Source organism: Ochotona curzoniae, unplaced genomic scaffold (assembly GCF_017591425.1).
Source record: "Ochotona curzoniae isolate NIBS_2020 unplaced genomic scaffold, NIBS_Ocur_1.0 contig_1, whole genome shotgun sequence".
Taxonomy (NCBI): domain Eukaryota; kingdom Metazoa; phylum Chordata; class Mammalia; order Lagomorpha; family Ochotonidae; genus Ochotona; species Ochotona curzoniae.
Genome location: NW_024464918.1, coordinates 34,924,225 through 34,950,926, shown reverse-complemented (window position 1 = coordinate 34,950,926; position 26,702 = coordinate 34,924,225). Strand labels below are relative to the sequence as shown.

Here is a 26,702-nt window from a genome sequence, read left to right as displayed (position 1 = left end):
TTTACTTCCCAGATGCCCACAGTAGCCAGAGCTGGAGTAGAGGCTAAAGTTAAGAGCTAGGGAGTCATTCCAGGTTTCCCACCCGGGTAGCAGTAACCCAGTAGTCCAGTATGGAATGCAATCAAGTCATCTCACCCACCGTCATACTACCAGACTAAATGCCCACCCTTAATGATATTTTCTATTTATTTCCTAAAGTATCCTTTCTGCTTTTGTTTCAAAGGCAGAGTGGTGTAGAGGGCGGGAGCCGGAGCAAAAGCAAGTGCACACACATAGTTCTACCCACTGGGTCACTTCCCAGATGACTGCCATGGCCAGACCAAAGCCAGGAGCCAGGAGCTCCATGCTGGTGGGTGCAGGGGCCCAAGTGCGGAACTGTCTTCCACTGCTTTCCCCGGTCATTGACAGGGAGCTTGTCTGGGGAGTCTAGGGCTACAGCCTTGATTGAGCTTCCTGCCATACAACACCAGGCCCTCTTGGTCATATTCCTGTAATTAAGACTTGTGTTGAAAAAGTCAATTGCATGATTAACATTTTCAGAGTCATGTCTTCTGCTTTTATTTTTATTAAGATACACTTATTTATTTATTTGAAAAAGTTCCAAAGAGAGGCAGAGAGAAGAGAGAGAGCTCTCACATCCATTGATTGGTCCACTCCCCAGATGGCCACAACGTCCAGGGATGGGGCAGGCCAGAGCATGGACTTCTTCTGGGTCTCCCATATGGGTCCACCATGTGAATCTCAGGGTGCTAGGCATCTGGCCCATTGTCTGCTACTTGTCACGCACATGTTATCAGGAAGCTGAGTCAGAAGTAGAGCAGCCAGGACTCAAACCAGTGCCCGTACGGGATGCCAGTATTGCAGGCAGTGGCCCTTACTGCAGCTGCACTCTGCCGTCCTGCTTCCTGTGGGTTTTGAATTTTGTGCAACTTTCAGGTTATTTCTAATTTGCCTTTAGTGAAAGGATTTAAAGTTAAAATCCAGCCTCCCCCTACACTTTTTTCATCTGAAAGGCAGAAACAGGTGCTCAAAGAGATCTGTGACTACCTGCTATGCTCCTTATGCATTGCAGTCAGACCAGAGCCCAGACCTTAGTGCAAGTCTCGTGTGTGAAGGGCTGGGGTCCAGAACTGTAGCCGTGGCCTGTTCCTCCCCATAGGTAGAGGCCGGAACAGAAACGGGATCAACCCAGGCACCCCAATGCGGGCATTCCAGGCCCCAGCTTAACTACTGTTTTCTAATAAAAGTAAGGGCTTTTCCTTCTTCTCCACTTAATCACAAATCATTTATTGGAAAGAAGGTACCTGAAGGAATTGAATCAGTATTGAATACATGCTTAGAAGGAGCCTGTGTTGTGCTGTGTTTTGTAGAGATTATTTCAAGGGCATAATGCCAGAGGTCTTCCCTTTAGCTGGCTTATTCTCCCAGGTGGCCGCACTTGCTGGGACTGGGACAGGTCAAAGCCAGGAGCCTAGAACTACATGGGGAGTATCTGCTGCTGCTTTCCCAGGCTACTTGGCAGAAAGCTGGATCAGGACTGGAGCAGCGAGCACTTGAACCAGCGCTCCCAGGTGGGCTGCCTGCTGCGGCACAGCATCGGCCCCTAGGGTGAACTTTGATGTGTTTATGACTTAGCCTCGTTTAGGGCTGGTGTTCAAGAGCTTCTCATAGGTTTGTTGAGAATGAAGAGGGAACCCTGTCAGCAGTGTTACCTCAAACTCCTTTTCTACTTAATGTTTATAAAACAGAACGTAGTTGTTTTTGGATTTTTACAGCCAGCTTAAGTATTAAGTTTTTTGAACTTTAGAAATGTTTTGTATATATATCATTGGATTCAGATTTATTTTCTTTAAGTTTTAGTTTTGCCATTTTAATAATTTCATGAGTTTTGTTTGTTCTGTTTTGCATTAACATTTCCATTGTTTATTTTTCATACCAGTGTACTGTGTCACTTCACCCAGGAAGGACAGTAGGTACAGGGAGCCGCCTCCGACTCCTCCAGGCTATTTGGGAATTTCTTTAGCCGACCTAAAAGAAGGACCCCACCCGCACCTAAAGCCTCCAGACTATAATGTGGCCGTGCGGCGGTCCAAGATGATGCAGAGCGGCCTCTCTCGACCGCCGCCAGCACCTGTCGCTAGCCGCCCTGGGGCCTGTACCCCGGCGAAGACTGTAGGCCAGCCCCAGAGGCAGCAGCCGCAGCCGCCCCCTGCTGCCGTAGCAGTGTTGACTGATGCAGATAGCGAAGCCGACGGTATGTTGCCGCTTTCATGGCTCTTACACGAATTGCTGCACATAGTGAATGGTCTTCTCTCTGGTACTTTATGGTCAGAAGTGTTTCCCTCAATGCCGTGGACATCTCTGTTGGTGTCCATGTGCCTAGCCCTCTTCTGCTGACTCCTCCATAGAGCAGCAGCTCCCTCTAGCAGAACGCTTTGGAGATGCACTTGATCGGAACGGGATTTTCAGGTGTAAATGCATGGAAACCCGATGCTGCGCTGGCACAGTATGTGGAGTGATGCTGTTGACAGTAGCTGCCAGTGAACAGTGAAAACTGTTCTTGATGTTGCAGCTGTAGCAATAGTCTGAAAATGGTTTGCTTTTTATAAAAACAAAATTTATTATTTTAATCAGGTGACCTGAAAGCATTTCTGAGGGTATGGTTGACTGTCAGCCTTCCTGTGTAATGGAGTAGTCAAGAGTGTCTTGGTGAAAATCTGTGTAATTGTATAAGCGGAGAACTAGACTCAATCTTCAGTACTGTGCTGCTGCACTAGTGAACTGTGTTTTTCTTTTCAGAAAATGAACAAGTGTCAGCAGTGTAGCCTTCGGATGGCTCCATTGAAGAGCACTGAAAGTCACAGCAGAGGGCTGGCACCACCTCAATGCCGTGCCCGGGCCGCTGCCAACCAACAGCTTGATGCTGCTTCCAGCCCATGCAGAGGTGCCACTCCTGGCGCTCCAAGCAGTGAGACAGTCACCTTCCCTTTCCTGTAGTCCCTGTAGAGTGTCCTCCGCCTGGATGCTGGGCCTGGGGACATTGTGCCAGAACTGCCTTGGGACCACAGTTACAGGACAAGTTGGGACTTGGTTGTCTTCGTGCATATCACTGTGGATTTTCCTTTAACAAGTGATTTTAAAAGCAGTGGTATTACTTTTTCCAAGCCATAGCTTGGGCTAAAGAACAAATTCAGAATGTCTGCCAATGCCAAGGATGTTCTTATGTATTTGAAGAGTAACTTATTATTTAAAATGTTGTGTTTTTGTTTGTATTTGGGAGCTCGTGCTAGTTGATGTGTGTGTTTGAGGCCATAAACCTGTGCCTGCCCTGAGCCAGGGAAGTCGCCTGTGGAGGTTCGACATGTTTGGTTGGCACAGACACAGCCCATCCTGTAGCACCCGTGCCGGTGGGGGCCCAGGTGAGGCCAAACAGGAAGCCTTTGTCCTTGAGGGGTCAAGAAGCCTGCTGCTCACGGTGTAGGGACCAAGTGCAGCTGCTGTTGGGTTTGCCGTCAGTCCCGTGGGACAGGGGCGGAGGTATTATACAGTAGGCAGGAACCCTAATTTCCAGAAAACAACTTTTGATATTTAATGGCGTAGAAATCATGCTGTGTATAAAATTAAAAGTGCACAAATGAACATCCAGTTAATAGAGAACTGTCCAGAACAGCTAAACTAAAATTTCTCTCAGTTCACATAAGGAGTTCTTTTTCTTTTTAAAGGAAGTATAATCTGTAAATTGCTTTAAGCTTGCAGTATCTGTTGTGCTACTCAAGTCCCACCCTGGCTGGAGCACCGTGCCATGTCCGGCTCGGGCAGGCCCTGTGCCTCTGCACTACCACTGTCCTGCTCAGGAGCCCACTGGGCTGAAATCGGTTGGAAACGTGTGTGAGAAAAACAAGGTGGACTTGTAGAAGTGACTGCCTTTTGATTCCCAGCTTATCCTTGTGAGGACGCCGCTTTCCTGACTTCTGGCCTCGGCATTGTTGCTTCAGTTGTTAAAATTCAGTGTTTACTGGGTAAGGCAGGTTATTCACATTTTAACAGATTAGTATTTGTGTGAAGTTTAAATTTTTTCATCTGCTTTTCAAGAGTAAAGACAAGTGAGATTTTGATGAACTTCTGTGTGTACCAAAAAGACAAACTAGGCAAACGCCAAAGTCACAAAGGTAGCCCAGGACCGGCTCGGATCCAGGTAGGGCCAAGTCAGAGTGACGGTGTGCACTGCGTTGTTGGAGTTTGCTGTTTTTCCTGAGCGGGCTCTTTTCTCTGTTTTCCTGCCTGTTCCCTTGGTTTTAAGGTAGTGAGTCACTTCCTGATGGTACTAGTTTATTTTACCCATCAAAATGATTAGCTCTTCTGTTTAGGAAAAGCAGTGTGTCTGGAAGATTTCTCTGAAATTAGGCTGGGGCTGGAGGCCACACTGAGCAGAGGCTCAAACGTGGGATTAGAAGGAAGCATGCTGTGTTGCTTCCTGGGTCCTTTGAAGTGGAAGTCGCCTGTATCACAAAATCGCCACATTCGAAAATCATGGCATTGTGATTTGGCCTGTGATCAGTAGTCCTCCGTTACAGATTATTATTTTTCCTTTGCCAACACTGATTTATACAGTATTCTTTACATGTCTACAGCAAAATAGAGTGGAAGATATTTTAGCTGTACCTACCTTTTTAACAATTTTTGGTATCTATTTTTGCCATTTTATATTCATTATTCCAAAAAAAAAAAGTGCTTTCTGCACAGTATGTTTTGTTTAGCAGATCTTTCAAGCCAAACAGAAATAAGCCTTACCTGTTATTGTCCTTGCTGAATCAGTAGCACCGTGCATGCAGGGTGGGTCTGGGACTCGTACATCATGGCTGCCTTGTTTTATTTAGCTTTAGCTGTGTGTTTGGACCAGCCGATCACATTGATTGGCAAATAAAGCCAAATGCTTTGTAGTTTGGTATGTTTGAATATCATAAAAGCTCCTGAGGTTTTGGTTTTTGCATTTTAACTTGAGGGAATATTTCCCCATTTTAGTTTTCCATGTGACGGAAACGCAGGAAGCCTTAACCTGTACTTGCTCTGATCCAAATCCCCTTTTCTCCTTACTTTATAAAATTGTGGCTTTAATTAAAAAAAAAAAAGTGAGTGCCCTGTCCATCCGTTTAGAACTCTGAATCTGCTGCAACAACTAACACCACAGCAAGCCCTCGGTGCAGACTCCTGCCCGGCAGCGCACGCACCTCCACTGCAGCCTGGCAGCCTCAGTAGGTTTGCATCTTCTCCAAGTGCTTGCCGCCAAAAAACTTGGGGAAAGAGTAATAAACCTTTTATGGATTTTCATGAAGGTGGTAATTCCAATATCATCGTCATCCCTGTCCCCGCCTTGGAGAAGAATCTCTCCCAGCTGCAAATGTGGCCGTCATCTAGGGGATTTCTAAAACAACCCTGAGTTTTATAGAATTCTTCACCTTACAAAGAAGAAACAGTTTCCTTACGTAGTTAAAGTGATGATTATAGTTCTGGTGCAAGATTGGCAACAATGTGATGTTACCATGTCTGTTTGCATGGCATTGCCTTACAGGCTAGGAGGAGGGGCTGGATCTCCAGAAAAGTGTCCCAGTTTGCAAACTTGAACCCCAGTTGGTCTCTAGGTTTTGTTATACCTTCCTAAGGCTTTCTTTATTTTTGATACACAGAATGCAGTTGAACCTAAAATCTTTTTAAATTGAACATGTGAGCTTGTCAGCAACAGAGAAAAACAAAATTGCACAGTTGTAATAATCAAGTAACAATTGTACTGCACAATTCCATGATTGTAAGGCATCCTGTGACAATGCTGTCTCCTATTTTTTGATACCTCTGAAATTTATGTCTTTTAGAAAGACAGTGCCTCTGTATGCTTTTTGTATTTTTAATGAGTGTAAATATTTGTTATATTTTTGGTTAAGAGAATGTAAAAGTACCATTTATTATTATCATAGCTACTAATACATTGGTGGAATCAATAAAGAGTCTACATTAACCTTCTCCCTACTTTATTACAAGCGGAAGGAACCCAGGCATTCAGTTGTGCCAGCCTGTGATCTATATTGATGCTGTGAAACCTTATTTTGTAGGTCTCTGGAGAAATTGGAGTGATCTCGTTACTGTTGGCAATGTAGAACCTGCGATGAAAATAGCCATGCTTAGTTTCAAGCCAGTTGGGACAGAAGAGGTCACAGAGTTGAACTGGAAACTCCAGGTTGGAGGGCATCATGCCAACACTTCTCACAAGATCCTAGCAGAACAGAGCAAATGTGTTACCAGTGCCTTTCCAAAAGCTTCACTTGCATATATCTGCTGACCTGCCACTTGGGCCAAGTTATGTGACAGGTAGCTGCAAAGGAAGCTGGGAACTTATTTATCTCAGCTGAGCAATTGATGATGCCCAAACGAAATCAGAATTCATGCCAGTGATGAGGGAAAGAATAGGTCAGAGATGGGCAGCCGGCTGGGTCTGCCACAGCCTGCCAACCAGAGGTCCTGCTGAGGGCAGGCTGTGCAGGTGTGAGGTCAGGCTCAGGACCCTGGCCGTGCAGGAGTGTATTCTCCTACCACACACCCATGTGCTGGATTCTTCCAGACCATTCCTTTTCCTGACCATTTCTCCAGTCTGACCATTCTATTCCATTACCTACAAAACACACAGAAGTGTAGGTGAAGAATAACTACCAGAAAAGCAGCAGGGAACGGGGAAGACTGGGCAGAGAAATAGCTGCAAGCCACAAGTGATGCTGAGAGCCAGGAGTTAAAAGCTGAGGAAGGAATTCCTCAGAGAGTACTGCTTGCTGACACCTTGGTTGTTGTACTTCCAGCCCCAGAATTGGGAGAGGATCCATTTCTGTTGCTTGAGCCACCCGGATGTGGTCATTGGTTAACAGCAGCTTTGGGGGAGGAATCCGGTGAGTTACTCCAAGAACCCAGAGCCTGCAGTGGAGAGTTGAGATGGTGCTTCTGCATGCCTCAAGGACGCTCCTCCAGCTCCCGGAAGCATTGCATGTAGGTGAGAGAGAGGACCCTGGGTCCCCAGGCACTCCACGGAGAACAAGCATCACCACCTGCTCCTTCAGTCTCCCCAGGCATTCTGGTAAGTGCACCATGTCTGGTATCATGTTGTGTTTTAATCTGTGTCATGATTAATGAGTACAGACTCACTACTCCAAAGATCAGTTTATTTTAAAGAGTTACAGATCTGTCCACTGATTCATTTTCCAAATGGCCATAATGGCCAGTTCTGGGCCAGGCTGAACCCTGGAGACTTAGTTTTAAAGAAAAATAGCAGGGTTCTACTAATTAATAGCAGGAACTAATGAAATAAATGCCATACACAAAATGGAACAAAGCAGTGAATTCTGTAAACCTCTGGTGAAACTGGGTAAGAAAAATGAATCGTGTCGGGGCGTGGGCATTTGGCGCCCAGCAGTTAACACACGCTCTTGGTAGCTGCTTCCTGTGAGGGCCCTGGGAGATGGCATGTGATGGCTCCCCCTTGTGGGAGACCTGGGTTGTGTTTCACCTCCTGTTGTGACCTAGTGCCAGCTCCAGCGTTGTATTTGGGGAGTAAACCAGATGATGGAAAGTGGCTGTCTCGGTAAGACATCTCACATGACTCAAATGTGCATGCAATAAGTTAATTTTTTAAAAAGCTTACCAGAATCATGACGAGAGAAAGGAAAATGTAGTCACTGTAATTGTCAAAAAAAAAAAATTGTACTGTAAGAGTTTCTGCACAGGGAAGACGGCACTCGTGACTGGCATCACGGAGTTCTACCATCCGCAGAAGTAGTAGCTCTGAACCTAGGTAACACGGTGTCAGAACCGGTAGGAATATCTGATTGACAGTATAAATGATACTTCAGAAAATTTGTGGAAGATGGAATTAAGATATTAGGTTATTTTGGTGCCAAAAAAAAAATTAAAAGTCAGTGCTTACTTATGAGGTTTTTTTTTTTTTTTTTGAATTTCTGAGATGAGGATCGTAGCGTGGTGGATTGAGTCCTAGCTGCTGTGCTTCTGAGCCAGCTCACAGCTAAGTTCCTGGAGGAAACACTGGAAGATGGTCCAAGTGCTTTGGGCCATCTGTGACCCGCTGGAGTTCTAGGCTTCTGGCTTTAACCTAGCCCACGTGTGGCCATTATGGCCATTTGGAGAGTGGACCAGTGAGTGGATTCTGTCTCTCCCCCACTCTGTCACTGTCCAGTCTGTATTTAAAAAAAGAAAAAAAGACTGGAAAAGATTGTATGAAAAGTTTATACATGCTCCAGCTGTGGGCAGCTGCTTAGGTTGCCTCGTGCCTAGGCACGTGTTACACTGCTGGGGGAAACGTAGCTAAAAGTTGGCAGGCTTCCTAGGCTTGGTTAATGCCAAATCTGGGTTGACCAGTGTGCCAATGTAGGTGCTTTTTTTTAAGATCGGGAGGGAGGGTTGGGATGGGTGGGCAGGAGACACTGAGCTAGGATTTGCCACATCAGCCCCCAGGCATCTCGGGTATCCCTATATTGTTGTAGATTGCTCAGGGGAGGGATTCTAAGGACGTGTTGGAGTCAGGGATATTGAGGGTACATTTGACAGGTGAGGAGTGACTTCTGGGGTTTCCATACACGGACCAGGCCACTGCAATCAAAGGTGGGCGAAGGAGCTGAGACAGGATAGTTGGGGGCGGGGACTGGAGAGCGTGTCTGGGTCAGGCCAAGGCACCAGCCCATGTGGGAGACCTGGGCTGAGCTAGGTAGCATGGCCCATTGTATGCTAGCACACACACAAGCTGGAGATGGGAGGTAATTGCCTACCTGGCCTAAGCCACAGTACCTGCCCACAACTGTTGGTACGGAGGGTGGGCCACAGCATCTACTGGGACCCACAAGGAAACTGGATCGGGGTGGAGGGCAGATTCTGTGATTTCTAGTCTGGCTCCTGAGGTACAGCACCTGCTTGTATGCATGAGAGCTTGAGGTGATAACATGCCATGCCAGGCTAGACTGTACCAGGAACTCGGCAGCTGGGGCTGAGTAGAGGCCAGTTTGGGCCAGGTTGTAGCACCTGCTAGCTCATGTAAAGGTTGGAGCTGGGGGTAAGCCACGCCAAGCAAGATTGCGGTACCTGGCAGCTTGTGTGTGATCTGCACCCCTGCTAGGGACTGCCCTGCTAGGCCACTTCCACTGGTTAGCGTGAGAGCTGGGACTGGAAACAGATCTGGCAGGGTCTGGGGGTGGGTCAGGCTGGGCTAGGCTGGGCTCTTGTAGTTGCCAGCACGTGAGTGAACCAGAACAGCTTCAGGCCAGTGAGATAAGCCACAGTGCCCACTGGTGAGTGTTGGGACTGGGTGCAAGTCACATTGGGTTGGATTGCAGTACCCTCTGGGAAGTGCGTGATCTGGGGTTAGGAGCAGGCCTCATAGGGGAACTGTGGGCATTCCCCTGCAGGGCTACAGCTCTTACTGGTGAACACAAAAGCCAGGGCAGGACGCAGGCCAGGATGGTCAAGCTGGCATACACAGGTGGCTTGCAGGCCAGTTCGGGTTTGATCAAGCACAAGCCGGCATGTGCAAAGATGAGGGCTGGGAGCAGGCCTGAGGGGGATTGTTGGAGCGTGTTCTCACTAGGTCGCACATGGAACAGGCAGGCTGGACTGATCTAGGCTGCACCACCTGTCAGTTCATGCGAGAGATGAGACTAGTGACAGAATTGACCAGCCTCCTGTGTGCAGCACTGTGCATTGGCTGGTGCTGATAATGGACCAAATGTGACCCTGCACTGACTGGCTCACCAAGAGTCAAGTCTGAGGTCTCCCTAGGCCAGGTTTCTTGGTGAACTCCTCAACTAGACCCCTGATCTCAAATGCCATTTTTTTTTTTAAGATTTATTTTTATTGCAAAGTCAGATGTACAGAGAGGAAGATCTTCCGTCCGATGATTCCCTGCCCAAGTGACCGCAACGGCTGGTGCTATGCCGATCTGAAGCCAGGAGCCAGGAACTTGCTCCAGGTCTCCCACATGGGTGCAGGGTGCCAAGGCTTTTGGGCCGTCCTCGACAGGCCACAAACAGGGAGCTGGATGGGGAGCAAGGCATCAGGATTGGAACCAGCGCCCATATGGGATCCCGGTGCGTGCAAGGCGAGGACTTTAGCCGCTAGGCCACTGCGCCAGGCCCTCAAATGCCATTCTTAGAGTAAACCCAAAGATGTGTGGTAAACATGGGAAAGCATGTATCGGGACTGGGCCTCCTCAGTTGCTGTTGCCCATGAAGTGTGCCCAGATACACATGGGGATGTGGCAACCAGCGCATCTAGGCCATCAGGGAATGTTGAGTGCTTCATCAAAGGACGGGATGTAACAGGTTGGACCACTCTCCTAGCCAAGCTTTGGAGCAGGTGTCTGGGTCTGTGAATACTCTAGGTGGACTTGGTCAGCCTGTAGACCTTGGAAAGACTCTCTTAGCCCTTGTGCAACAAAGCCAGTTATGTCTCAGCCATCAAAACCACTCGGGTAACCCCTTTGGGACATTCTTCCCCATGTCAGGTTCTTTAAGGAGTCATCAATGAGTCTCCCCTGCCCAGGTGTTGATGTAGTTTGACAGCAAAGAGCCTCCTCCACCTCCCTCCCCCACCCCCAGAAAAAGGGAAAGACAAACATTTGTCCCGCCCACTTTGCTTCATACCCGGCCCCTCCGCACACACCCTCATCAGAGGCTGTCATGGGTGTGCATCCCTCTCAACTGTAAATATTGAAAAGAAATTTTTTTAAAAGCAGAAGTTAATGCATGAGTTTGGAAAACATGCTTGTAACAGAAGTTTTTTAAAAAATTAATTTGAGAGGCAGAGTGACAGCGCAAGAGAGGGGATCCACTGGTTCGCCCCGCGCAGCCACGGCGGCCACAGCAGGCCACCCGCGCTCCGCTGCGTGAGCACGAGTCGGGTTGGAAGCAGAGCAGCCGGGACTTGAACCAATGCTCAGATGAGATGCTGGTGCCATGCTACCAGCTCCTGCCTCAAAACTTTGAATTCCATTCTCCACAAACTTTTTAAAGTACCTTTCTATTCTGGCCGCTGCCGGTGGGGACATTGGAAGATAAAACCAGGGAATGGAAGAGCTCACTCCTCTTTCACCGTGCAAGTAAGTGAAAACACGCTCTAAAAATAGATTTGTGGGGCCCGGCGCGGTGGCGCAAGTGGTTAAGTCCTCGCCTTGCACGCCCGGGATCCCATATGGGCGCCGGTTCTAATCCCGGCAGCCCTGCTTCCCTTCCAGCTCCCTGCCTGTGGCCCGGGAAAGCAGTTGAGGACGGCCCAAGGCTTTGGGACCCTGCACCCGCGTGGGAGACCCGGAAGAGGCTCCTGGCTTCGGATCGGCATAGTATCGGCCCGTTGCGCTCACTTGGGGAGTGAATCATCGGATGGAAGATCTTCCTCTCTGTCTCTCCTCTCTGTATATCCGCCTTTCCAATGAAAAATAATAAAAATAAATCTTTAAAAAAAAAATAGATTTGTGATAGAAAAAAAAGAACAAAACATATGTAAGGACAAAAAAACCCAGAGATGGAAAATACATTGTAGGGATTTGTATAAAATACATTATGTGAGCTTCAAAGGAGCAGGATGCAGAACGTGTGTATGTGTGGATTTGTAGATACCAAGAAAGACAACACCAATAGAAATCAGATGAAAGGCGCAGGCATTTCATAGAAGGGGGAAATTGTTCACTAGAATGCAGAGAGGTGAGAAGAAGGGTCAGTGGGTTGGGGTTTGGCCAGGAACCAGTGAACTGTTGGACTGACTGTGGCAGGGGGTGGCCGTGAACCTGGACAGCGCCTGTCCGCTGTGACCAGCAGGTGGCGTGAGGCTCCAAGAGGACTCTTCTTGAAGTGCTCCACTTCAGCCAGCAGGTGGCGCCAGGCTTTGCTAGAACTCTCCTGGGTTCTAGTTGAGAGGAAAGCAAGGCTGTTTCTTAGCCAGCTTTCCACGTGTGTCACGGCCTGTGGCGGGAACACTTGGGGAGAGTCCGCGTTTACAGAGGCCGCAGTTGGTTTCCAAACCAGGAGATGCCATAGAATTTCAGACACTCTAATTAGAAAACTGCATAGTCATGAGTAGACAACTCAGCTACACCTAACTCTTAATACTTTGTTTCTTAAATTTGGATGTAAGATTTGGAATAATTCGTTGTCTTTTCCAGGTGTCAAGAAAAATATATCAGAAACTCCAAATCAGTGCATTCTGAACAGGAATGAAAAAGCAGGTGATTGTCTTAAGAACCACTGAAAATCCTGACAGCTGTTCCGGCGGGAGCGTGACGGCGCCTTACTTGGGTTTGCACAAGCGGGGCTTCTCACGTTTGCGTGGACGTTGCGTTTCCTCTCACTTGCCCCATAAACGTGATTTTCCCCTTGGCCAGCAGGTGACATTTCTGTGCATCCTTTGGTCACTCAGCCTACGGCCAGTAGCTCCTCTCGCCCTGGCTTAAGGGTCGTGGCCTCTAGCAGTGTTTCTTGGGAGAAGTTCCTCTTTTGAAACCAACGTGATGTATTACACTTTGTGCTTGCTTAGGAAGTTGTTTCCAACTCATTAACGCAGTTGGTGTGACTTTCCCATGGCTTCAGCGTTGAGGATTGTGAACTGTAACGCTGGCGTGTGTAGGACAGAGGGTTCTCGCCCCCTCGCTCGTTCTTGCACCGTCAGCTGCATGGAGATGTGGATGCGTGGCTCGTGGTGGAGCAGGCTTTTCCACTGCTCGCTCTTAGTCCAGCAGTGTCTTCACTGCTCCCCCAGCACGGATGGGAGGAGTTCCCTGTCCTCCTCTCCTTTTCAAGAGTATCTTAGCCTGCCTCACATCACTGCCTTTCCAAATAAATTGTATAATCAGCTTTACAATATATTTATTTGAAACAGAGTTAGAAGACATGGGGAGGTGGGCAAGGAGAGGACCACACAGGTTCCCAACCTCTGGTTTTCTCCCAAATGGCCAAAATAGCCAGGACTGCGTCAGTTCAGAGCCAGGAGCCAGCAACTGCTACTGGATCTCCCGTGTGGATGCAGAGGTCCAGGCAGTCGGGCCATCTTCTGCTTTCCCGCATAGTAGCAGTAGAACAAGGACTCGAGCTGGTGCCCATATTATACCTTTTTATGATCACGAGCCAGGGCTTCCAGTGTCATGGTGACAGTGTGAGGAGAATGTCCACGTGTGCCCATGACAGCGCCTGCTGGTTGCAGAAGGTTCCCTGCCATGTCTCATCTGCTGAGCCTGCTGGGACCAACACTGTGGAGCGCTTTGGCTGTGTCTGTGGAGATAGGTGCTTCTGGCCGCCTCTGCCGGAACTGTGTGGCTGTGGGTGCCACTTGCTTCCTCTGTGACATGTCACTGCAAGTCTCATGGCATGAAGCAACCAGTCTGGTGCTTGTTCCTCAGCAGGGCCAAGCGGGGCCACTAGCCCCTTCCGTGGTGGCTGAGGACAGGGCTCGGCAAAGGCTCAAGGCTGGGGGATTCTGTAGGATGGGTCTAGAGGGCCAGCCCCCGGGCACGTGCACCCCTCTGTGTGCTGTCTGCACATGAACCAGGTCTGCCTCGGGTTCCTGTGTTAGGGGTTTAAGCACATGCATCCAGAACAAGCCAGGCGTGCGAGGTTAGAACAATGAAACTGGTGTGCGATCTGTACGCACGACCTGTGACCCACGTGCTGCAAAGGCCTGCCTGTGCAGTTCATGTCGGTGTTGGGTGTGAGTTTGCTCCAGTGCAGCCCTGCTGAGACTCTTACAGGTTTTATTATCGTGGCTTCTTCATCTAACTTGTCCCACATAGATTGCTACATTTGGCATTTTATTTCTCTTCCATCAATATTGTATAAATTCTTTGGTAAGAGACCAGTCCAAGCGTGGAAGCCTTTTGCCCAGGAAGTCACTCCCAGTCACTTGAAGTCATTTAAAGCAGCATCAAAAGGAACAGTTGAAGAGACGGGAAACCAGGAAGAGTGCCAGCGCCCACAGTCCGAGCTCATGTACCTGAGACGACAGAACCAAGAACAGGTGTCACCTGCCGTGCACCTGGAGGCACTGACGGCCTCCTCCCTCCCACCTACATGCATCATGGGAGAAATTTTGCTCAAGACCACCCATGCCTGATTCCAGTGGCTGCAGAAAAGGATGCCTTGAGATGTGAGATCTTGTTGAAGGAAAAAAAAAGTAGGCATGTGTCAGCATCTGACCATTGCAGGAGTCACAGCCGCTACAGCAGAATGCCAAGCCCTGGTAACTGTTCAGAGGAAAGAAGAATTTTATGTGCATGTTGATTTTTTATCTTGAAACCTTATGAATTTGTTTCTTATGAAAATTTTATGGATTCCTTAGGAGTCATGTCCCTGGGGAAGAGATAATCGTACTTCTTTTCTTGCCTTACTGTTCTTGCTGTCACTCCCAGAAGTTTAATATTCATTGTATTTGTGACACATACAACTGTGATTTGAAAAGCTTTGTCACTGATGATCATGACGTCTGCTGTGGGCTTTTCTTACAGAGCCTTCCTGATGTTCAGACGACGCTCTCCTACCCCCAGGGCTGCTTGATTTGTCAAATGCTTTCTTGTCAGTGGAGATGATCTTGTGGGCTTTTCATTACATAAATTAGGACTCCTATGCTAATCAACTTTCCCTATGTTGTAGCATGTTTGCAGGAAGGAATCCCACTTGGTTATGGTTTAATCTTTTAATGTGTGGGGTTCCCCTTCCCCCAGTTTATTTAAAGCACCAGGAGAAGGGATGCAGGGCAGGGGCCCACTGGGTCTGATGGGTCGTTTTCTTGAGAATCTTAGCACTGTTCTTCACTGCTTGTTCTCAAGCTGCTGTGTCCAACTTTGAGTGGTTTGGTTGGTGTCTCCTTAGGGCTGTCTCAGTGTGTCTGGTTAGAATTCATTGATTGCCTTGAATTTATATATTCAGTTCTTTCGTTAAATACAGAAAATTTAAAGCTATCAGTTGTTTCAAACAGGTTCTTTGCCCCTCGGTTTTCTTGGATCCCTATCTTGCGCATGTTGGTTGGCTTGATAGCATCTTGGAAATACTAAAAATTCTTTCATTACTTTTTCCTTCTCTCAGTAACTTCTATTTTTCAGCTCCAATATTTTTTATACTATTTCTGTGCTATTATATACTCTGTTTCACAATCTCCTGATTGTGTGTAGTGGTACATGGTGTGTTGCAGTGACTGAGCGTATTTGAGGTGAGTTCTGTCAGTCTGTCAGGGGTTTGGAGCTTTGGGTTTGATACCTGGAGATTGGTGATATCATTTTGAATGGGCCCTGTTTTCAGTTGAGAACATGGTTCCTAAGAACTGTGTGTGTGTCCAGGTGCCCCTGCATCCCTCTGCATGGGATCATGGACTGCCCTCACACACCCAGATCTGCAGTGTCACAGCGCCCACTGCCCCAACTCTGTACCTCACCACACAGCCCGTCTGCTGTCCCCGTCTGCCTCAAGTGAGGCTGCAGCAATCCCAGTGCAAGCCAGAAAGTGAACGGTGGGTTCTGGTCTTTTCCTTCAGCTCCAAAGCAGAAACGGGACTGGACAGTTCCCAGATGGCTCCCGTGGCCAGGACTGCACTGGGAACCCAGTACAGGTCTCGATGACACCGGATCGTTACAGACCCCACTGCTGCCTCCCGGGCTCAGGATCTGCTTAAGCACTGGGCTATGGAACCACCGGCATGGTAAGCAGTGGTCTAGAGAACTACTTTTTTTTTAAGATTTATTTTTATTGCAAAGTCAGATATACGGAGAGGTGGAGAGAGAGGGAAGAGGATCTTCCGTCCCATGGTTCACTCCCCAAGTGACCGCAAAGGTGAATGCTATGCCGATCTGAAGCCAGGATCCAGGAACTTCTTCCAGGTCTCCCACACGGGTGCAGGGTCCCAAAGCTTTGGGCCGTCCTCGACTGCTTTTCCAGGCCACAGGCAGGGAGCTGGAGGGGAAGCAGGGCCACTGGGATTAGAACTGGCACCCATATGGGATCCTGGCACGTTCAAGGCAAGGACTTTAGCCATTAGGCCACCGTGCCAGGTCCAGAGGTCTGCTCTTTTGTTGTACACATGTGTGAGGGGCGAAGTCACTTTGGCACTGACATGAGAGGTAAGTAAGGGTTAGCCCAGAAAAGGGAAGAAGGGAAGGCTTTGCAGGCAGAATCGAGAACAAGCCTAAGGAGCGGGTGGCAGGCAGGAAGGACAGAGGTGGTTAGAGGGAACCTGGAAGCCAGGCAGGGTGGCTGGAGTGCAGAGCGCAACCCTGCAGACCGACCCTGCTGTCTTGCTAGGTCTCCCGCAAGAGGTGGTACAAAGTCCCTGACTCCTTGATGGAAGTACCATCCGTCACCACTTCGCCATCTCAGTGGTAAACATGGCTGCACGTATGTTTCTAGTTCAGATTAAGTTCTCCCAGGTTCACGGGAGAAGTGCTTGGTGCGTTCCACATCGCTGCCGAGTAACCTGGCAGATCGCAGTGGATTTGGGAGTCAGAAATAATGTGATTTCCCAGAGCTGAATACCCGAGTTTTCAAGTGAAAGGCCCAGTAAAAATTAGGAAATGAGGAAGTGTATGAAAAATAAATTTTACAATGTTTTTAACTTTATTTGAATGGCAGAGTCTCCATCTGCTGCTTCACTCTCCAAACGCCAAGGACCCCCTCCTGGTGGCGCCCATGAGGCTTCCTCCCCGCGCTGGGCCCGTCCCCTCCCCGTGACTCGGAAGGAGGGAGTCCGAGTGTCAGGGTGGAGAGAAAATGGAGAATGGACCCTGTGCGTGTTTGTGCTTTGCAGGGGAGCTGATGGCCAAGCAGCTGCCAGGAGAACGCAGTGCAGCCGCGGGGGCCGCGGTCTCCCACCCCGAACCCTGCAGCACAACTCCAAGGTAAGCCAACGCTACAGACACTTGTGAAATAGTAATAGGACATAAGAGTGGACGAGAGATTTAAAGCCTTACCCATTTGGAACTCTGAGTCGGCTGGCTTTGACTAAAGTAGGATGATCTTTTACCTCCACTCCAACACTTCTCAATGGGAAACACCAGGTGCTGACCGTCGGTGGTAACTGCGCCATCTGCTGACGATCTGTGCACACTGCACCCTCAGACCAGGCACTGGGGGGGCCTGGGGGAGGCGATTGTAGGCCCAGTGTTGAGGTGCTCCTTTAGAGAGGAAAACAGAACCCAAACTTTGCCAGGCATGCCCTCGGAGGGGTTGTACGACCCGGCTGGGAGTCCTTGGTAAAGAGCAGAGCTTTCGGAAACCCTCCCAAAAAATACAAGCATGCTAAAAAAGGTACTATGTGTAAATTCTGATAAATAACTCCTTTTAAAAAGGTAAAAAGGAAAATCAAACCAGGATTGGAAGAAAACATTTATTGAGTCAAAATCAATACTTTTTAATATCTATAAGCCAACACTGAACTCACTTTAAGAATGAACACAATGTACAAAAAAAGTATGCTTATATTATAAAAATATGTCAATTTTATCTTCTGGGCGCTAAGCAGAAGTCATTTTAAACAAAATCAAGGCAAACTTGTTCTCTAGAATGAAACTGCTATAATTTAATAACACAAGTGAAAGCTAACGCGCTCACAGTCTCTTTCCAGGCCCGCTACCTGCGCTGTCCCCAGTGACCGCCCCACGTCACGCCCCGCCCCGGGGCAGCACCCCAACAGAACCCCTGCTGAGCCAGGGGTCTACATCCAGCTTGCTTTGTTAGCACAGCATTAATGGCAACTGAACTTCCAGGAGGTAAAATGTTAATTGGCATCAATTTGGAAATGAGCTGCGAAGCCACAGGGAACAGCCACCTCCTGGAACGAGTGGGGCGAGGCTGCCTCCCTGAAAACGTGAGTCCTGCCTCTTGATTCTACCAGCCGTGACCAGTGCACGCGGCCTGTCAGGGTTGGCAGCTGTGCCACACCGGCCGTGTTTTACCACGAGACACTCCAGCGGGGCTGAGCAGCAGAGCTGGGGCAGACAGCAAAACCAGTCACAGCTGAAGTGAAAGCTATGTGCTGCCAAGGCCGAGTGGCTGGCAGAGGGCCCAGCACACGTGGGCAAGAGGGGAGTAAACTGTAAAATGCTTGCTTCTGAACAAACCTCCTTCCTTGACAGACTGCTCGGAACATAAGGAGGAAGGCTCGACACGCCAAGGGTGCCCCTGCTGCACCGCAGGGGAGAAACGCTTTCACCGTTCGGTCAGCTGCTTGCCTCGGGCCACCTGGGACGAAGGTAGGTGGAGGCAGAACGGCACTGCCCAACTCGGAGTTCCCAGCTAAGGTCCTGTCCCTGCGTGCGCTGTTAATCCTCCAAATGAGCTTGGATAGGCTACAATTGGGGCACGGGGCTTACCCACTGACTCTTAGGAGGAAGACAAAACATTTACATAAAATCTGGGGTGGGTAGGTATGTTTTAGAAGCTGAGCCAAGGCTGTTTTACTGAGTGCTCAGGTCAGTCTGCTGCTCCTGGCAGCGTGTGCGTGCAGCACGAGCCAACGCACCGGGCAGCAGCTACACGGCCCTGGGCAGCCTCCCCTCCGCTCCACACACAGGACGCTGACAGCAGCATGCCAGCCTCTCTCACTGCAGTTCCAACCAAGCAGGCCGCAAGCTGTGCTTTCCTAAGCTCTCAGGTGCCTTGGTCTGCAGCACTGCAGGCAGGTGTACCCCACTAACCTTCCTTGACTCTGCAGCAGCAAAGGGATCTCAAAGCAGCTCTAAGCGTCTACACCTCTTCCACTCCAACTTCCAACAGGGGACAGGCCTGTGGGTCTTAGGGCTCCCCAACAGACACCTGTGGCAACAAGTTAACAAACAGCGTGTCCCTCTTAATGACAAAATCATAAGGCAGAGAAAGAAAAATGCTTAAAGTGGAGGAAAACTGCAAAGTGGTGTTAGCATTCACAGGAAGTCATGCTACGGTCAGATCCATACTGATTAAACAGGAAATCCGGCTACAAGCCAGAGAAGGCGGTCTGGAGTCCGAGGGCATGCATGGCGGCCGCGGGGAGCGCGGGGTCGGCCGAGGATTCTTCTCGGAGCAAACAGTAACATCTCACCGGGACAATCACAAGGAGGGGAACGAGGTGCTGTCACACTGCTTTTTGTAATTCGAGATAAAAGAAATGCAATCACAAGACCAAAATTATAGAAGACTTGACAGAAAATATAGAAATTCCCAAGGACCTACAAACCAAAAGAAAAATTCAGGTTACTTTAGTCTTTTCAGGACTCATTAGAAACTTTAAAAAGTCTACTTTTTAGAATGATAACTCCACCGTGTAAAAGGCATGTGAAAGGCGGCCGGACGCCTCCCGGGTTTCAACTGCAGCTGCGACAGGTCTGCTGTTTTCACTGAAGTGTTTTTCCCCTCCCCCAGTAAATTCACAACTTAACAAAACACTCTGTTCCATCCGCAGGCTCAGTGAGGCCGTCGCTGCAGCCTGGCCGACGCCGGGTACTCACGGGGAGGAAGCCGCGCTAGCCCGCCTTCGTGTCCACCAGCTGCACGTTGGCGGCCATGCCCCCGCCGTAGCCACCCTTGGACTGCATCTGGTTCTGAATGGAGCTAACCTGGAAGCGGAAACAAAGGCAGCGTGGTGAGGCACAAGGTCGGAGGCGGCCCGAGTGACTGTGTCGGCTCGTGCTCTCAGTATTTCTCACTTAATTCCAATTTGTTGCTCAATTTCAATACCCTAAAGACGCCTCATAGACTATAGCGCAATGACCTGGAATAAATCAGAAGCAATACAAATCAGAGCAACCTTAACCTTAAATAGCCCCATAAAGCAAAAAAAGTCCACATCCCCAAGAGCTCATGGTCCAGGTTAATTTATCACTATTGGAACTCAGTGAACTGTCTGGCCTACAAGACGGCTATGGCACCTCAGGGCCAGGCTCTGACCAAAGGTGGGTGACAGACGAGCACACAGAATGCCACCTGCAATCTCCAAAGTGCTTGCGCTGTACCCTGGTCCCTGTGGCACAGTGCCATGCCAGCTCCCAGGCCCCAGAAAGCATGATGCGTGAGCCGCCTATGCATGGGGATCCTAACTTTTTTTTTCTTTCTTCAAACAAAATACAAGGATTTGCTTGTATTTGTTTTCAAATAAGGCAGGTCTAAAATACTAAGGAAAACAAAAAGCATGGTTTAACAATGTGGAATGTCATTCCAGCTGTGTCGTAGAACGTGTCACTGTAGCACTTACGCTTACATCCTTATTGTAGTTACTTGATTACTGTAAGAAAATGGCCCAGTGCAGTGGCCTAGCAGCTCAAGTCCTCACCTTGCATATGCCGGGATACCATATGGGCGCTGGTTCTAATCCCAGCTGGTTCCCGTCCAACTCCCTGCTTGTGCCCTGGGAAAGCACTCGAGGACGGCCCAAAGCCTTGGGACCCTGCACCCATGGGGGAGACCCAGAAGAGGTTCCCTGCTTTGGCTTGGCTCTAGCCATTGTGGCTGCCTGGGGAGTGAATCAGTGGACATAAGGTCTTCCTCTCTGTATGTCTGACTTTCCAGGAAAAATAAACAAAATCTTTAAAATAAAAAGCCCTGTAGAATTTAGGTTTTTTCTTTTATTTTTTTTTTTTAGAGCACACTTACTGTCAGTGCTGGTGGAGGCTGCTGTGGCCTGCTAGGTCATACTGTGTGGTACAAACTCTACTTCACCCTGATACCAACTTCATCATTTGGCGTTGTGAATACCTTATGCACAGTTTTTTAAAAACAGGATCTGGGCCTGGCACAGTAGCATAGTGGTTAAAGTCCTCGTCTTGCACACACTCGGATCCCATGTGAGTGCCTATTCTAATCCGGTGGCCCTGCTTCCCATCCAGCTCCCTGCTTATGGCCTGGGAAAGCAGTCGGGGACAACCCAAGGCCTTGGGACCCTGCACCAGCACCGGAGACCTGGAAGAGCTCCTGGTTCCTGGCTTCGGACTGGCTCGGCTCCAGCTGTTGCGGTCACTTGGGGAGTGAACCATCGGGTGGAAGATCTTCCTCTCTGTCTCTCCTCCTCTCTGTGTCTCTGCCTTTCCAATAAAAATAAATAAATCTTTTAAAAACATCTTTGGTTTTATGTCATGCATTCATAATGCCATGCAAACTATAGAAAGTAAATTTTTCCTGTAAAACAGAATTCTTCAATTTCCAGTGTTTCAGCACTGGGACTCATTACATCCCAGTGCCTGTGGATACCCGGTATTTTAAGAGGGCTCCATGATCCCGAGGGAATCTGACTGCAGCAGACAAGGCAATGCTGGGAGAACAGTGTGTCAGTCCCTGGCCTGTTTAACCACACCATCCAGGCACATCTGTCATCCCAGCTGCTCAGCTCTTGAGAGCCACGAAGTCAGACATGATTTCTTTGCAGAGAGTTTAACACAATTCCCAGGGCCGGGCTTCTGCAGCTGTGCCCGCGGGGGAGGGGCTCGGGAGCTCAGCACCCCACAGTTCCCTCCCCCACTGCCTCGCCGCAGCAAGATGCCAAGTGCTACTCTAGGAAAGGCCGCGGGACAGCGCCCGTAGCAAGCGCTGCAGCTTGCCGGGATCCAGGTCCCGGAGAGGCTTCCTGGAACCATGAGGTACAAGCCCCATCTGGCTTGTACACGGCCCCGAAGTCCTACACTAGTTCACACCAAGCAGACAAGAAGAAACTATGGATTATATATCCATGAGAACTTCAGAAGCTCATGAAAAATGGCACCTTAAGAGAAAAAGTTTTTTAGGTGTAAAATGATTCTAAAGTCAGTACATATTTTTGTAATATATAGCTTTTAAGGACTTCCTGAAGACCCCTTGTATTATAATAACCATAGTAATGAAAACAATAGCGTCCTATCTGGTCTTTTTAATTCTGAGATGATCCATGAAACAAAGTCCTTCCTACAGGTTTAAAACAAGCTCTTTCCTTCCCAGGAAGCCACAAATGTCACTTTGTTTACCAAGTAACAAACAGTCCTGCTGTATCCAGGGTACTCATCTACCTCTAACAGTCTCTGCTGTCTTGCTGTGTTTTGTATTCCTGCTATCCAATAAGCCAGGAAGCATCACTGCTGCGTTAATCTTACAGTTCTGTTCCTGAGGATACAATTAATACGTCTTGAACTTGCTATTCAAAGGTTCGGCCTTCAGTCCCTTTGCAGAAAGCATGAGAATGGAAGATCAACCTCCATTCTGCACTCATTTCAAGTTTATTCAAGAGAAGGACAGCTATGAAAAGTTCAGTACCAAAACTACACATAAATGCATAACTTGGCAATTGAGGGATGATTAATTTTTCATCCTTGCCTGTCTTCCATGCTCACAAGATGCATTTCTATTTAGTGTGCAGGAATTCCCGGCCTATTGTGTGAGGGTCCACGCTGTGCCCGAGGCCCTGGGCATGTGTGCGACCACCAGCGTACTCACAGAGTTCATCCCGCTGAAGAGGTCTCCTGACCCCACGTGAGCCGTGTGCACAAAGTTGGTTGGCTCTCCAATCATACTTCGGTCAATCCGTCGTCGCCGTTTCTAAAATATGAGGAAAGATGTGTTGACAAAATGGTATTACTGGAAAAGAAGTTACTCTGATGTTACGTATTATGAACAAATGATTCAGTTTCGCTCTTGCAACAGACAACCACAATGACCTCTCATGATCAAATCCCCAGGAGAAATGCATGAACCAAAACTAACAGGCTTTAACTTTATAAATATGCAGGTCTACGTTTGGCCACCCACTTAGCTGTGTAAGCACTGCGTAGTTTTTTGTTTGTACTGTTGCTAGCACGGCGTTGGTTTGAGACATCACTCTGCTCACAGCCGCCACATTTCTTGCACTGTCCTGTGCAGGAAATGCAACTTGATCCTAGTCCATTCACAGCCACTTTTCCGCTCTGAGTGCAACGAGAACTCAGTCCGAACTCAGTTATCACTGGGGTTAGATTCTTAAAAATGTTTGGATGGGCCCGATGCTGAAGCCCTAGCCTTGCACGTGCCAGGATCCCATATGGGCACTGGTTTGTGGCCTGGGAAAGCAGTCGAGGACGGCCCAAAGCCGTGGGACTCTGCACCCACATGGGAGACCTGGAAGAAGCTCTTGGCTTTGGATCAACTCAGCTCCGGCCATTGCAGCCACTTGGGGAGTGAACCAGTGGATGGAAGATCTTTGTCTCTCCTCCTCTACATCTGCCTTTCTAAAATAAATCTCTTAAAAAATTCATTTTTGGGGGGATGACCTTTTTACAAGAGGCTGGACAAGAGGCTGGCTTCCAGGGCATTTTAGCTGCCAGCATACCCTCTGGTCCCCCTCACTGGAGTTATCCCTTTACCTTGCTGTCTCCTTAGCCTGGTTAATAACCATCCTAAACCATCCACAAGCCCTCAGCAGTACACTGCTCCTGAAATTGCAACTTGCCTCAAAACCAAATTATACATTTATTGGGTAAAGCACCTTGGAACATTATATTGTATGTACCTGCTGCACAGGAATGGTCCAGATAAATCCTAAAATTCTATCAAGGTAGTTCCAACTTCACAGCTCCTTACGATTAAAATATTTTCCATAAGGCCACAAAAGCAGATGTTGTGCAAATATGAGCATTTAAAAAGTCCGGACATGTGCTCATGCTGCTTTGTAGCTTTTATTCCAATAGATTTAAACCTGAAATGGCCTGCTCCACTTCTGATCCAGCTCCCTGCTAGTGCACTTGGGAAAGCATCAAGATGACACAAGTTCTTGGGCTGGCTGCACCCGTGTGGGAGACCCAGAGGAAGCTCCAGGCTCCTGGCTTCAGTCTGAATGTTGAAACCATCGGGAGAGTGAACCAGTACATGGAGGACATTTCGCTCTCTTCTGTAACTCTTTCAAATTAATACATTTTTTAAATGTATGAACTATAGCGATACCAAGGAACAAAATACTCTTATTACTTCAGGTTCTGTACTCCAAGCCCCTTTCTTTAGGATGGGCACAAGATGCTCTTGTTCCGCTATGTTCCTCAGCACAGGCACTGGTTGCCTGCCCTGTGCCTTGTATGTTGCTTGAAGTGCTCGCAGAAGCGCCTCATTCTAGGCTGGCTGCTTCCTGCCCCACAGCCACCACCCGCTCTGTGTGCGCACAGGCAACCGCCGGCCTCCGCCATCCCCAGATTCTGCCTCTGCTCACCGCATTCATCACGCTCTAGCTCGGCACGGGACACAGGATGTGATTTCCCGTTGGGCTGTGTGTGCAGGCACTGTGGCACGCTGGGTACGGCTGCACTCCGCACCTCTCCTTCAGATCTAGCTTTCTGCTAATATGTCAGAGAAAAGCAGGTGACAGCCCCAAAGTCTGAAGACCCTGCCATCTGGAGAAGTCCCAGGTGGACTTGCTGCACCCCAGCTTCACAGTGCCCCCGTGCCAGATCAGTCTCTTCTCCCTCATCCTGCTGCTTTGTCTTTCAGATACATTTAAAATGAAGAAGCATTAAGGAAAAAATGCTAACTTTTCCTTTTTAGGACTAAGAAAGGAAAAGACGACACTGGTGCCCTTCTTCCTGACCGCACTGTTACACTTTCATTGTGTTTGCCTCCAGCAGCTGTTCGCCTAGTCATCCAATTGGACCTTCGGTGTGTTCACCTACCTGCCGGGCGCCTGGCTGGGACCCCAGGTTCCTGGTTCCTGCTAATGCAGACCAGGTAGCCACAGCCCAAGCACCAGGTTCTCGCCATGGAAACTTGGATTGGGTTCCCAGCTCCCAAATTCAGCCCTGCCATTGCATGCACTTGGGGAGTGAACTAGCAGAAGGAAGCACTACTCTGGGCACCACGTTATTGGGGTTCCCTGTCTGAAGGGCGGCCCGTGAACTTCCAAGCTCCCTGCCCCACGCAGGTGTAAATGGTGCTGGGACAGCCAGCCACTCCTGCTGCGGCTCTCCCAGGCCACCCAGCAGAAACAGGGGCTCAGCCCGAGACTGAGGTCTCCCTCAGACCACTGCGCGTCCTGAGCTGGCACCATTTCCTGCAGAAGGGACGGGGGGGAGGAGGAGAGGGAGCTTAGCAGGAGGCCTGGCTTGGCCTGTACACCCACACTAATGCTCTGTCGGCTGGGTTACCGAGGACATGTTTCAGAGGAAGCTGCCACAGTGTGCTCTTAGCCATCACTCAACAACATTTCCCTGAAGAATGAGTGAATACGCTTCTGAAAGGAAAGTAACATACGCTAATAAGACAGCAAACAGTATCAAAAGCACTTAACAAAACTGGTTTCGAAACGGCTATGTTCATACTGGAAAGTGAAATTCAAGGAGACTGGAGCTTCTCTCTCTGCTGTGCTCCTAGGTAAATCTGAAAATGGGGATTCATTGCCAACGTGCCCTTTGCTCAACTGGAGTCAGACGTCCCTCGTACATCGAGATTTGCAGGCAGAACCTTTGCCTTCCTCCTCTGCAGCTGGCAGGAGTGCAGCAGTCCCGGAGGGAAGTAGGGTGGTGGTGCCAGAGCACCGGGAGGAGCAGGCACCTGCTTTTGGAGATGGGAACAAAAATCAAGAGCCGAACCACACAGGGCCGCCACTCCACACACAGAGGGAATGACACTGCGAGGCTTCCGATGCAGGAGCAGATGGCTCTAAAAGGCCCCACAGCACCCTAGGGGCAGGCAGAGGGTGACGTCAGAGTTAGTACTGCTGCAGGGAGGATGGTGGGGAGAGACTGGACTCAGCTAGCACAGCAGACACACACCAAGAAGCTGTTCAGTGGGTAAAATCAGCGCCTGTCCACTGGCCAGATCTGAGAACGGACACGGCAACAAGAGTACACACAGACTTTGAGACTCAAGTCAGCAGATGCAACGAGAAGAGCACCAGGTTCCGTGTGACTGTGTTAAGACCCTGGATTGTTAACGACGCACACAAGAGATTGCCATGAGGTGAGGGGATGCAGGTTCTGAATGAGGGCTCAACTGGAAAGGATTTCCACATTTACAAGGGTGGGTGGAGTTTGTGTCTCCTACGGAAAGGCTCAGCGTTGGCAGGAAGAAGAGAGCAGGCAAGAGTGGAGAAGCAACGACGGACAGGCCTGTCCCTGGGCTCAGCAGCCCCTGGGGAGCCCCCGGCCAGGAAGTGGCAGGGCAACACGCTGGTGGGAGCTGAGGAGGCACGGGAGGTGGAGCACGTGTGAGGATAGAGATATGGAGGGGCATTCATCTGGGGGAGTCAGGGCAGTGGCTGGAGTGAGGACAATGTTTTAAGGAGGGGGGACGTGCTCATCCCCAGATTGACAGGAAAGAGCCAGAAGGGGGTGGGGAAAGACTTTCAAGGTGGGTGCTAGGTGGCCCCTCACGGGAGGAAGTGTCCAACACTCCTAGTGCACCCCAGACCCAGAGTTAGTAAACACATTAACAGAATGACACTTTGGGGGACAGGAGCGGTTGCTGCATGAAGAATTCAAGACAGACCCAAGATTAAAGCACCGGCAAATCAGGGGAATCCCAGCCGGGCACTGCAGAGAAAAACAGGAAATGGTGCGTGGTGCCGCTGCGCTTCCTGGAAACACGCTGCTCTTGCGGGGACACACAGACTGTCTAACTTCTGTTACTCTCACTACCCTGAAAATGCCTTCACACTGCCCAAGATCAGCGATGAGTGCTGCGTTGGACCCCTCTCCTCCATGACATACCCACACGGGTCTGGGTAGGGTGTCAAACGACAAA

At 49.2% G+C, this 26,702-nt stretch overlaps 2 protein-coding genes and 1 long non-coding RNA gene across 20 annotated transcripts in view; 2 read left to right on the top strand and 1 right to left on the bottom strand.

The window, feature by feature from the left end:
• The window catches only part of RAPGEF6 (Rap guanine nucleotide exchange factor 6), a 156,658-nt gene extending 143,774 nt beyond the window's left edge, over positions 1 to 12,884 (top strand). For 14 of the 18 annotated variants that reach the window (XM_040971209.1, XM_040971235.1, XM_040971046.1 and 11 more), the window contains 2 exons: positions 1,940 to 2,254; positions 2,800 to 6,010. In XM_040971209.1, coding sequence (XP_040827143.1) covers positions 1,940 to 2,254; positions 2,800 to 2,825 — 341 coding nt within the window. In that variant the 3' untranslated portion in view covers positions 2,826 to 6,010. Of the gene's footprint in view, positions 1 to 1,939; positions 2,255 to 2,799; positions 6,011 to 6,104; positions 6,361 to 6,842; positions 7,115 to 12,196 lie in introns of those variants that run through there. The other 4 variants (XM_040971285.1, XM_040971268.1, XM_040971277.1 and 1 more) reach the window with 2 other exon arrangements.
• Positions 12,885 to 17,380: 4,496 nt separating this feature from the next.
• The window catches only part of CDC42SE2 (CDC42 small effector 2), a 34,432-nt gene continuing 25,110 nt past the window's right edge, over positions 17,381 to 26,702 (bottom strand). Inside the window, exons 2-4 of the mRNA XM_040971414.1 lie at positions 22,440 to 22,541; positions 19,493 to 19,600; positions 17,381 to 19,213 (exon numbers count right to left, since the gene is read on the bottom strand). Coding sequence (XP_040827348.1) covers positions 19,508 to 19,600; positions 22,440 to 22,541 — 195 coding nt within the window. The 3' untranslated portion in view covers positions 17,381 to 19,213; positions 19,493 to 19,507. The remainder of the gene's footprint in view (positions 19,214 to 19,492; positions 19,601 to 22,439; positions 22,542 to 26,702) is intronic.
• Positions 19,207 to 20,094, top strand: LOC121150481. The gene is made up of 2 exons (XR_005882970.1): positions 19,207 to 19,367; positions 19,447 to 20,094. It is a non-coding gene; the product is annotated as an uncharacterized LOC121150481 (long non-coding RNA).